At 43.0% G+C, this 13,427-nt stretch overlaps 1 protein-coding gene across 1 annotated transcript in view; it reads right to left on the minus strand.

The window, feature by feature from the left end:
* Positions 1-9,811: 9,811 nt before the first annotated feature.
* The window catches only part of LOC135559461 (leucine-rich repeat and immunoglobulin-like domain-containing nogo receptor-interacting protein 2), a 157,171-nt gene continuing 153,555 nt past the window's right edge, over positions 9,812-13,427 (minus strand). Inside the window, exon 2 of the mRNA XM_065018233.1 lies at positions 9,812-12,773. Within this exon, the coding sequence (XP_064874305.1) occupies positions 10,917-12,761 (1,845 nt within the window). The 5' untranslated portion in view covers positions 12,762-12,773 and the 3' untranslated portion in view covers positions 9,812-10,916. The remainder of the gene's footprint in view (positions 12,774-13,427) is intronic.

Below are 13,427 nucleotides of genomic sequence, written 5' to 3' on the forward strand. Positions count from 1 at the left end.
CATTGTAGAATGATAGTGAAGACATCAAAACTATGACATAACAAATATGGAATCATGTGGTAACCAATTAAGTGTTAAAACAAATCAAAGTGTATTTTATATTTGAGATTCTGCCTTGATAACAGCTTTCCACGCTCTTGACATTCTCTCAACCAGCTTCATCAGGAATGCTTTTCCAAAAGTCTTGAAGGAGTACCCACTTTGCTGAGCACTTGACTGCTTTTCCATCATTCTGTGGTCCAACTCGTCCCAAACCATCTCAGTTGGGTTGAGGTCATGTGGTTGTGTAAACCAAATGGGATGGCGTATCGCTGCAGAATGCTGTGGTATCCATGCTGGTTAAGTGTACCTTGAAATCTAAATAAGTCACAGACAGTGTCACCAGCAAAGAACCCCCACACCCCCTCCTCCATGCTTCACGGATCGAACTACACGTGTGGAGATCTTCCATTCACCTACTCTGCGTCTCACAAAGACACAGAGGATGGAACCAAAAATCTCACATTTGGACTCATCAGACCAAAGGACAGATTTCCACTGGTCTAATGTCTATTGCTTGTGTTGCTTGGCCCAAGCAAATCTCTTCTTATTATTGGTGACCTTTTGTAGTGGTTTCTTTGCAGAAATTCGACCATGAAGGCCAGATTTGCTCAGTCTCCTCTGAACAGTTGATGTTGAGATGTGTCTGTTACTTGAACTTTGTGAAGAATTTATTTGGGCTGCAATTTCTGAGTCTAGTAACTCTAATGAACATATCCTCTACAGCAGAGAGAACTTGTCACAACACAATTGATTGGCTCAAAACGCATTAAGGAAAGAAATTCTACAAATTAACTTTAAACAAGGCGAACCTGTTAATTCAAATACATTCCAGGTGACTACCTCATGAAGCTGGTTGAGAGAATGCCAAGATTGTGCAAAGCTGTCATTAAGGCTAAGGGTGGCTACATTGAAGAATCTCAATATAAAATAAATGTGTATTTATTTAACACACGTTTGGTTACTACATGATTCCATATGTGTTATTCCATAGTTTTAATGTCTTCACTATTATTCTTCAATGTAGAAAATAGTACAAATAAAGAAAAACCCTGGAATGAGTAGGTGTGTCCAAACTTTTGACTGGTACTGTATTTATTTGATAGGGGGCACAAACAGTACAAAAACACAAACATACCAATGGTACAAGCCATTCTGTATTCTGTTTCCGTGGGATCTCTCTGTATTTGACAGGATGTGCGAGATCAAATACTATGATCTGCAGGGTGCATGTGTGTGTTTGGGTGTAGAGTGCACATATGTATGTGTAATAGAGGAGCACACACACACTATATTATACTCTACATATTTCCCTCCAGTGCAACCAGGTGGTGGGTCAAAAGGTAGAACAGCAGTGGGATCACCAGGGAGCTCATTTGGCAGGAAGCACACCACGAGGGAGTGTATGAAAGCTCACCTAATGAAAGCACACAGCGTCCAACCTGTCCCGCTCACATCTGCCCAGACGGCGGCAAATGCCAGCTCCACTCTAGTACCATTTGATGTCAATGTTGGGCATCCCATCCCTCTCCTTCCCCATCCACACCTTTACATTCTTTCCCCTTACACAGTGAAGGCAATCCATTGAATACAATTCAATCTGTTGACAATCCATTGTGTCCACAGGGTAAATTCGTAGCAGCAGGTTTCGAGTCCTGCATAGGCAATGATTATTCTGTTTGCAAGCTGAGGAATGAGGAATGTTGAGTTGAGTCAACGGCAGCTGCTGTGAGATGATGCTGCTACAATTTCATTTTGACTATGTAGGTTTGACTACATCAAGAAAAAACAGGGACATGTTGCAGAAAATAGACATGCCTCTTTGCATTTGTGAATAGTAAAAGTTTGAGAGCTTCCCCATAAACGTACTGACTACATCGGATTAGATTGGTTGATGTAAATGAAAACCTTGAGGTTCAAGAGCCCCATTACCAAATAGCTTGTAAAGAACAACCTTTAACAAAATAATAATGCATTTGATAAATCCATTTTGAAATAGTTAAAAGGATGTTCCTTTTATCACGTTTCAGGTAAGACCCAGATGCAGACAACGTCGAATTAACAACGGTTTAATAATCCAACACGGGCATGCAATAGACAGGTCAAGGCAGGCAGGGGTGAGTAAACCAGAGGTGAGGCAACGGTACTGGATGGCAGGCAGGCTCAGGGTAGGCAGAGTGGTCAGGCAGGGGGGCTCACAGTCAGGATAGGCAAGGGTCAAAACCAGGAGGGCAAGAAAAAGAGACACTGGGAAAAGCAGGTGCTGCGAACAAAAATGCTGGTTGACTTGACAAAGAAGACGAACTGGCAACAGACAAACAGAGAACACAGGTATAAATACACAGGGGATAATGGGGAAGATGGGCGACACCTGGAGGAGGGTGGAGATGAGCACAAGGACAGGTGAAACAGATCAGGATGAGACAGTACCCCTCCCTCTATGGACGCCACCTGGCGTTCTACCTGGATGCATACGTGATTGAGTGGAGTGTTGGCATTGGAATTCAGAGAAGAGGCCTGGGGCCAAGATGTCCCTAGCGGAGACCCAGCACCTCTCCTCCGGGCCATAACCCTGCCAATCAACCAGGTACTGGAATCCCCTGCCCCGAGGTCGACCCTTCAGGAGACATCTCACCCTGTACGCCAGTTGGCCGTCGATGAGACGGGGGAGAGGGGTGGGCATGGAAACAGGAGACAAAGGGCTGTGAGACATGGGCTTACATCTAGACACATGACAAGTAGGAAGTATACAGAGGGTATGGAGGGCAACAGAGGACAAACAGCAGAGGGGCTAATGACTCTGGAGCAGGGGGGAAAAGTCTCAGCTTCCGGGGGCTATAGCGGTGTGGCCAGCGCACCCGGCTTAACATCCTTGTGTACCGGTTGGTGTTGCGGAAGCAAAGTGGCCTGGGCCTTACTGAACCCCTCTCTGGGTTCTTGGTACTCCGCGGGAATGGCTGAGAGGTTCGGGGCAATTTTCAAGCCCCCCCAGGACAGGCAGAGCTAATTTCAGGCAATGAGTGTGGCAGAAGGGGCTCCATCCCAAGATGGCACCAGTAGACCAGTCTTCCTGTGGACCCCAGGAAGACTAGCTGCTGCTTTTGCAACAGCTAATGGGGATCCTAATAAAATACCAAAATACCAAAATGGAGGGATTGTGTCGCTTGAGCCAAGATAATCCCAATACCACATGTACCTATTAGCAGGAATTGGATCATCTTGCTGTGGTTCTCCGACACACGTAGGTTGATGGGGGTGGTATGGTGGGTGACCCAGCCTATAGAGCGCCTGTCCAGCGCTGTAACATTCATGGGAATAGAGAAGAGTTGTGTAGGGATGCCCAGCTCGGATGCCAGAGTAACATCCATAAGACTCATATCGGCCTGGACTTGGACTGGACGCCCCACTGCAGGGTGGCATGGAGAGGGGGGCGAGCACGAGGAGAAGCAAAATTATCCTTAAGGACAGGTAGACACAATTACTGGCAGTACCGCAATACAGACAACTCTGGGTGTTAACTCTGGCAAATCGGCAGTCTTTAACCTCTAGCGACGAGCAATCCCGTATCCGGGAGTGTAATCATAGCCTCAAGCACATTACCATAACGCAACGTTTCCTATTCATGAAAATCGCAAATGAAATGAAATAAATATATTCAAACACAAGCTTAGCCTTTTGTTAACAACACTGTCATCTCATCTCTGCTTTTCAACCAAAGCTACACAAGCATTTGTGTAAGAGTATTGATAGCCTAGCATAGCATTAAGCCTAGCATTCAGCAGGCAATATTTTCACAAAAACAAGAAAAGCATTCAAATAAAATAATTTACCTTTGAAGAACTTCGGATGTTTTCAATGACGAGACTCTTAGTTAGATAGCAAATGTTCATTTAATACAAAAAGATTATTTGTGTAGACGAAATAGCTCCGTTTTGTTCATCACGTTTGGCTAAGAAAAAGACCGGAAAATGCAGTCACTTACAACGGCAAACTTTTTTCCAAATTAGCTCCATAATATCGACAAGGAACATGGCAAACGTTGTTTAGAATCAATCCTCAAGGTGTTTTTCACATATCTATTCGATAATCTATCAGTGGTGGCAGTTGGCTTCTCATCAGAAGCAAACGGAAAAATACTGCAGCTGGAGATTACGCAATAATTGCGACGGAGGACACCAAGCGACCACCTGGTAGATGTAGTCTCTTTATGGTCAATCTTCCAATCTTCCAATACGTCAAAATGCTGTCGACACCTTGGGGAAGCGACAGAAAGCCTAAGCTCATTCGTGGCCCATTCACAGCCATATAAGGAGTCATTGGCATGAGGCTGTTTAAAAAAATGCGGCACTTCCTGTTTGGATTTTTATCTGGGTTTTTTCTGTAACATCAGTTCTGTGGCACTCACAGACAATATCTTTGCAGTTTTGGAAAGAAGCTCGTCCTTTACTTGCTCAGATAATCTGTGCACGAACAGCGCTAGGAGGTTACCTAGTAGACAGGTGAAACAGATCAGTGCATGACACCTTTCCCCAGGGAAAGAGAACTTCTGACATCAATAGGATTATAAATAAAGGTATAAAAAAAAGAGATTTCTTAGCACCGGTTAAAAAGAGACAACTGCTAAAGCATGGTATATAAACTAAGGCACAGTGGACGTCCATCTGGCGATACTGCTCCACGGGGTGTCACAACAAATCACCTAGAGTGGCAGCTCTTAACCCCAGTAGGGGTTAAGGAGTGTCATGGGGGTAAAGGGACAGCCATGTCGGTCACTGACCTATTTTTGTGGAGTGCCATATGAGCAAAATCATCCTCATACAATAATCATCCTGCCCAGCTTTTAATTTCCTTTAGTGACTGAGGAGAGAAGTGAAATGGTGGTCAAATTGGGGGACCCGTCAGTAGTACATGTTTCATCTAGCACAGCTCCAAGTGCCAACTTCTGCACTACTCTAACCCTAGAATCCTCAACCTGCATCTCTTGCATGGGACATGTCTGATCCCCAGCCCCATGGGCACCCCTACAAATAACACATCACTACTTTCCTCAATGCTACGTATTCTTTTGTCTCATGTCCTTCTACAAACTTCTCACACCTAGGAAACTCCCTTCTACACACTGCCACCCGTGAGTTTGACACCTGTAACAACATAATGTATTCGGGCACAAAAGCTTGTGCAGGATAAATTAAATATCCTAGCATCACTTTGTCAGGCAAAGAACCACCATCAAAACTCAAAATAACAGACAATGACCCTTCTATTACACCACTCAAATCAAACTTTATTTGCCACAAATGTTCATTAATAGAACACTAATTGATCATATATTAAAATATCTGAAGAGTTATATTCGGAAAATTCTAACTTTGTAATCTGAAGATTTTCTGTGGTGCCTTTACTTCCAAGTTAATTACATTTACATGGTTAGTTTAATCACATAATAATAATTACAGAGAATTGATTGCATAAAATAACAGTCGTCACCTTTAACGATGCCAAAAACATGACAACGTACAGTCACTGTGGGATTGACATCATCGATGCACTTATTGATGAAGCCGATGACTGAGGTGTTGTATTCCTCTATTTCATTGGATGAATCCCGGAACATATTCCAGTCTGTGTTAGCAAAACAGTCCTGCAGTGTAGCATCCGCGTCATTTGACCACTTCCACATTGAGCGAGTCACTGGTACTTCCTGCTTTAGTTTTTGCTTGTATTCAGGAATCAGGAGGATAGAATTATGGTCATTTTTGAAAAATGGAGGGCGGGGAAGAGCTTTGTATGCATATCTGTGTGTGGAGTAAAGGTGGTCTAGGATTTTTTTTGTGACATGCTGGTAAAAATGTGGTAAAATTGATTTAAGTTTGTCTGCATTAAAGTCCCCGGTCACTAGGAGCGCCGCATCTGGGTGAGCATATTCTTCTTTGCTTATGGCGTTATATAGACGGCTTGTGGTGGTAAATAGACGGCTACGAATAAAACAGATGAGATCTCTCTTGGTAGATAGTGTGGTTGACAGCTTATCATAAGGTACTCTACCTCAGGTGAGCAATAACTCAAGACTTCTTTAATATTAGACATCACAAACCAGCTGTTATTGACAAAAAGACACACACCCCCACCCTTTGTCTTACCAGAGGTAGAGTCTCTGTTCTGCCTGTGCATGGAAAATCCCGCCAGCTCTATATTGTCTGTTTCTTCGTTCAGCCACGTGAAACATAAGATGTTACAGTTTTTAATGTGTCGTTGATAGCATAATCTTTATAGTAGGTCATCAATTTTATTTTCCAACGATTGCACGTTAGCAAGAAGAATGGAAGTTTTTGGGAGTTTGCTCGCTCGCCTCCGGTTTCTCAGAAGGATCCCTGATCTGCGTCCCCTTTTCTTCACGCAAAAGGCGTGGATCTGGGCCTGTTCCAGTGAAAGCAGGACATCCTTCTCGTTGGACTCGTTAAAACCTCTTTGGGCTGCAATCCCGTTATTGGGATGGTATGACAACAGCCAGTGAAAGTGCAGGGCGCCAAATTCAAAACAACAGAAATCTCATCATTAAAATTCCTCAAACATACATGTATCTTATACCGTTTCAAAAGTAGTCTTGTTGTTAATTCCACCACAGTCTCCGATTTCAAATAGGCTTTACGGCGAAAGCACCACAAACAATTGTTAGGTCACCACCAAACCACAATAAAAACAGCCATTTTCCAAGCAAAAGAGAGGAGTCACAAAAAGCACAAATAGAGATAAAATGTATCACTAACCTTTGATTATCTTCATTAGATGACACTCATAGGACTTCATGTTACACAATACATGTATGTTTTGTTTGATAAAGTTCATATTTATATAAATAAATCTGAGTTTACTTTGGGGCGTTACATTCACTAGTTCCAAAGACATCCAGTGATTTTGCATAGCCACATCGATTCAACAGAAATACTCCTCATAAATGTAGATGATAATACAAGTTATACATATGGAATTATAGATATACCTGTCCTTAATGCAACCGCTGTGTCAGATTTAAAAAAAACTTAACAGAAAAAGCAAACCATGCAATAATCTGAGACAGCGTTCAGAACAATCAAGTCAAATTAGCCGCCATGTTGTAGTCAACATAAGCCATAAATTACATGCTAAATATTCCCTTACCTTTGATGATCTTCATCAGAATGCACTCCCAGGAATCCCACGTCCACAATAAATGCTTGATTTGTTCGATAATGTCTGTTATTTATGTCCAATTAGCTACTTGTGTTAGTGCGTTTGGTACACCTATCCAAATGCTGGTGCTGGTCGACCTTTTCTTCGGACAAAAACTTTAAAAAGTTATATTACAGGTCGAAGAAACATTTCAAAGTACAGAATCAATCATTAGGATGTTTATTTTATCATATATCTTCAATAAAGTTCCAACCAGAGAATTCCTTTGTGTCTTGAGGAGCAACGGAATGCAAGTGGATCATGTGGAATGCGCGTGACCAGAATATAGCTGACACCTGTTCATTCTGTTCTTATTCAGTCCCACAACACAGTAGAAGCCTCATTCAAATTTCTATAGACGGTTGACATCTAGTGGAAGCCCTAGGAAGTGCAACTTCATTCATATCTCAAGGGGATTTCAATGGGAACTGTGTTGAAAACCTACCAACCTCAGATTTCTCACTTCCTGTTTGGATTTCTCCCCAGGTTTTTGCCTGCCAAATTAGTTCTGTTATACTCACAGACATCATTCAAACAATTTTAGAAACTTCAGAGTGTTTTCTATCCAATACTAATAATAACATGCATATATTAGTAACTTGGACTGAGGAGCAGGCCGTTTACTCTGGGCACCTTTTATCCAAGCTACTCAATACTGCTCCTGCAGCCATAAGAAGTTAAAGGAAAAAGTTTTTTCCAGTCCACGGTGAGTAATCGCTTTTCTGATGTCCAGAAGTTCTTTTCGGGCATAAGAGACGGTAGCAGCAACATTATGTACATAATAAGTTAAAAATAAATAAAATTGGACAATTGGTTGGGAGAATGTAAAACATCGGCCATGTTCATCAGCTCCATCTTTTACTCATGCCACACTGTCAGCGTCGCACAAAACGACGCACCAAACAACGAGCATCACAAACACTGGGAATCTTCCCATTCAGTTGGTCAACTTTTACATTTACCGCTACCCCTCTACCCCAGTAATCACTTCTTTCAATGGCACCCTTGTCTTGAGAGCAAATCAATTCCCATGTCTTGCCCCCATTCATTTAACGTGGAGAGCCTCCTCCCTCTGACCAGCAGAAACACAAGCAATTATCAAAAGACCACTTCTGGTTACCCTCACCGATTCCACAGCACCCAACTCTGTTTTCACCCACCCTGAAACCAAAAGGCAAGGGTCCACCTTTTCCCAAAACTTTATCTTTATCTTTATCCTGACCCTCGGTGCAAGCCTCGGGCTCCGAGAACTTGACCACACCTACCACTTCCGATACTTCACCCTCATTCACTTCCTTTCTCCTCCTGTCTTCAGCTCACTCTGCTTACACTTTCTACCATTCTTCTTTAACAAACCATCTCCCTTTTCCCGCCATTTTTAACCAGCTCAAACTTACTCTCTTCCTCCCTCTCGCTCTCTTAGACCTCCTCTGCTTGAAATGAGGTCATCGGCTCGGCCTGCCCTTATTACATTCGAATGCCCATATATGGTAGTAAGATCAATAGCCTAGATACTCAGCTTTCCACAGACACCCTGCTTTTACAGATAAGGCTACCATTCTCAAACCAGACTGACTTGAATAAAAAAAATCTAATAGGGTCCTCAAATATGGGGACATTACATTTAACTATGGTGCAACAAAATTACAGAAGTGACAAGCAGTGATAAGTGCTAAACCTAATTGATTCATATGCTCTCAGTTTTTTGTATTAAAATGTTTATCGTATTAGATTAAGTACAAATCTGCTTGACATTCAATTTCATTCTCATTCACTGTGAAGCAAGGGGATGATATGAACAATTTTAAAGACAGAGAAAAGCACAGCTGGGACACAGTAATGAAGGAACAATCTAATAAATCAGTCTTACAAATGTAGTGAATTGGGCAGCATTGTATCTTCTGTAGCATTGTAATCTGCTATCTGCTTAACCCAAGATACCCCTCTGATTTGCTGTCCTCATCCAATTATACATGGCAACCCTCCAGGTGCTCATTTGGACTGTGTCAGAAGGTTAAATGAATTCCTCCACATTCCTCCTCTGATAGCGCCTTCCTCTTGACACAAACTACCTGCAATATCATGCTGTCAAGGCTTGACATTTTGCACCATGCCTATCTGATGTGCATTGATTTTAAAGGTTCGAGGGGGGTATCACACAAAGGTTCAAAGGTTATGGTTTTTAGTGAGTGAAAGGGATAATTTTTGTGTACAGTAATTGAACATTCTGGAAAGGCAATGCCCCAAACCATTTAATTTTCTCAACCTGTGATCTGTCATAAATGTGTTTCTGCAGATCTTCTGATGGCCTTGTCAACCTAATCTGATGTAGAAATGCACAACCCTTACAATTCACATACACTGTAAAACAGTAGAGTACAATTCAGTTTCTTTAATACCAGTGATTGATATTTTAAATGTTCCAATTTAACAATTTTATTCAACCATATGGCTTTTCCCTGTTAGTGTTACTTTGCTGTTTCCAGATGTTCAACAGGCAGATAATATTATACTGATAAATACCCAATTTAGCTTTGTCATTGTAGTCAATATGTAGACACACTAAATGTTACAAATAAATCTTATTTTATTTCACATACATGATTTTTTTTTTTTTACTTTGAACTTGTCACAATCTAAATGATTCTACAACAAAATGAGGAACTACCACAACAAAGTCAAAATGTCTTACTGGGGAGAGAAGATATCAACTTCACTGCAGCAAGATGGACACATGTTTTTTGCCATTAGGCAAAGGTTACGGTAAAAGTAATAAAAAGACAAAAATAGGATGAAAAAGTGGTCTTTGTAGGTTCTCTGTCAACTTCAAGATCCTCAAAAGTATTTATTACTCCCCAGAATAGTGTTATAATACTAACTTTTCAAAAAACCTCAAACCACTTTGATGAATAAAATAAATTTTCATTTATGCTTGACAATAAATCAAATTAAATATTTAGGGGAACAGGTATCTTTTCTCCAGTGTGACGTTGCAATCCTGTAGAAGCCCTTTCCTATTTTCATGGACAATTTCTTAAGTGGGGAGTTACAATTTTGCTTATTAGGTTGGGGGAATTGAGATTTTGGCTGACGTTGCATCCCATGAGTATTGCTATGAACAGTTTGTTTTTAATGAATATGTACATACACGTACATAATGAAGCATTTACGTACACATATGCAAAGATTATGGTCGGAGGGAATGATGCTCAGTTTGATCAGTCTGTTCTGTGAGTAAGCATGGTGCAAGACCAAACAAATAAGAGTAATACTTTTAGATACAAATTTGTACTGTACACGGTTCTGTAGTGTCTTTAATTCCAACCCAGCACTTATGGATTCCTCTTGGGTATATAAATTGAATTTGAAAAGCTTGATTACTGACACCTTTTCCTTACAGGTCACCTGGGTAGCAATTAAGTTCATTTCGGAGGATCCGTGTTAGACAGGCTCACTGACAACTGTGCAAAAACATACGTCACAATGTCGTAGCATTGCATCCAATAAGATGGAATGATTTGGGACTGCACTCCTGTGTCCTGTTATGGCGCTCTGCAGTGCTATTTCCATTCCCTGTAGCATTCTCATGCAGTAGTGGGAAATTCAGAAGTTAATAAATAATCCTTAGATTATTCCCAACATTTGGATTCCCAGATTCACAAACCATGTTAGATCATTTTCATGTTAAAGCGACGGGGTCCAGCTTCCCCCTCTGCTCCTCCATCTAAAGAGGTGCCATTAGACTTGGACCGAGGTACGTATTCAATATCTATGTTGTTTTTATGCTTCCCTTTGCCCCGACTCCAAACGAACAGGAGGAGGAAGCAGAACAAAACCACCCCCAGGAATGTGAAACAACCCATTGCTGTCGACACTAAGATAGTCTTTAGGTCCAAGCCGTAGGTCACGTTGATAGTCCCATTGGTAGTTGCATTGCTGGGATCTGTGTAGTACTGGGTCCTGTTTGCGTAGAGCGACCCCAGGCTTTTCACTGCTAGGGAGGTCATTAATGAGTCATTACCCGCAGTGTTGGTTGCAATGCAAAGGTACACCCCGCCGTCCTGCACCTCGGCCGCCTTGATCTCCAGCGTCCCATTGTTGTGGACCATGACTCTACCGTGGCTCTTGTTGGTGAGGAGGCGCCGGCGTGGGGACAGCCACGACACCACCGGCCTGGGGGTCCCCTCAACACTGCAGTACAGTCTCACTGGCTGACCTTCGTCTACGGCAATTGTTTGCGTCTTGTTCTCCCGTATTTTGGGCTTGGTGCACGTCACATAGTAGGAGAGCAAGGTCTCCTTGAACTCCCTGAAAGGCCTGCCGCGGATGCCCTCGGGGGTACTGCACTCCGGCTGCGAGTCACCAAAGTAGATGGACTGCCTCCTCTGCAGGATCCACATGAGGCGGCAGTCGCAAACCAGGGGGTTGTCATCGATCAAGAGTACCTCCAGAGCCTCAGGAGCTTGGAAGACACCCTTCTCCAGGGTGTCCAAACGGTTGTGGGAGACGTTGAAAACCTTTAGCCACCGGAGGCCCTGAAATGCGTACGGATCAACAGTCGACAATTGAGCCCCGACCAGATGCAGTTCCCTTAGGTGCACTAACTCCGACAGCATCCTGCCTTCGATGTGTCTGATGCGGTTGAAGGACAGGTTGAGGAGCGTCAGGTAGTGCAGGTGCTTGATCGCCTGGTATGGGAAGGTGGACAGGTTGGTGTTGGTGATGAAAAGCGTGGTCAAATTGAGGCCGTGCAGCGTGTTGGCCGGCACACTGTCCAGCGAGGTCCAGCTGTCAATCTCCAGGTGGCGCAATCGGAACAGCTTCTTGAAGGAGTAGGCATGCAAGGTGCTGATGCTGAGGTATCGCAGGTGAAGTCTTACCAGGTTGTGCAGGTGGGACAAGGCCTCAGTAGGCACCACTGTCAGATTGCATCTCTCCAGGGTTAGAGTCTCTAGGCTCAGCAGTCCACTGAACGCCCGGTGGGAGATGTACACTAGGTCATTGTCACCCACCTCCAGGAACTTCAGATTGTTCAAGTCCTGGAACATGTAGTCCAGCAGGATGACAATATTGTTGTCGCTGACATCCAACCGGGTGAGGTTGGACAGGCCTGTGAAGACACCCATAGGAATGAGCTTAATACGATTGCTTTTGAGACTAAGGGAGTGCATACTGTACAGAGGGTTGAAGGCCCCCGGCTCCACATAGCTGATAATGTTCCCACTGAGGTCCAAATCCTCTAGACCAGGATAGGGGGCAAAGTCATCCGGGTTGACGGCCTGCAGCTTGTTCTTGCTCAGGTCCAGGATCCTGGTCTCGATGGGGATACCGTCTGGGATGCTAGGTAGGCGTTTGCGGTGGCACAGGACCGACTTGCTCTGGGCCGAGCAGTCGCAGCGGGCGGGACATCCCAATGCGGAACCCACGAAGACGGCCACAAGAGCCAGTCCCAGGAACGGTTGCCAGCATGAGAGGGCCGTGTGCAGCATGACTTTACTCATACAGTCGACCATTCTGTCACGGCTCTACGAGAGAGAGGGAACACACACAACAAGAGAATATAATTAGAGAGCATAAATTGGTAAGAAAAAGTGACATGTGAAAACCTTCATGGATGTCAATATAAACATTCTTTTAAGATTATAAATGGACACTAAAATGGATGAGATCATCTTATTACTGTGGTGAAATTGACTGTCATCTTATTTCAATGAACATCGAGGACAGATTAGAATGGCCTTGTTTCTCTGACGCAAATGACTCATTTTCAACATCCTGAGCCATCATAAGCATTTCACACAGTACTGCAGCTGAAACCAGCAATCATGCCCCACCTATATCCCCTGACTCACATACTTATTCAACATACTGTCTCAATTTAGGCCATTGAACTCTTTTCTTTCAATGGTTTACTCTCGTGCTTTGAATTTAAGAACAATTTGTCTATAGTCATTTGTTATATCGGTTGGGTCTCCTTATAACACAAATCACTTCAAAGAGTCTGCAGTCTATTGTTGTGTTTCATCCACAGCAAACTGATCAAGGTAGATGAGTGGAGGAGTTATAAGAAAACTGCCTCTATGATACATCTGATCATTATTCTAACCAAGGAGGATTCAGTGGCTGTGTTCGGATTTATATGTATTACTTGTGCAAAATATGTAAGACCATAAGCAGCT

This window comes from Oncorhynchus nerka, linkage group LG5, assembly GCF_034236695.1.
Source record: "Oncorhynchus nerka isolate Pitt River linkage group LG5, Oner_Uvic_2.0, whole genome shotgun sequence".
Lineage (NCBI taxonomy): Eukaryota > Metazoa > Chordata > Actinopteri > Salmoniformes > Salmonidae > Oncorhynchus > Oncorhynchus nerka.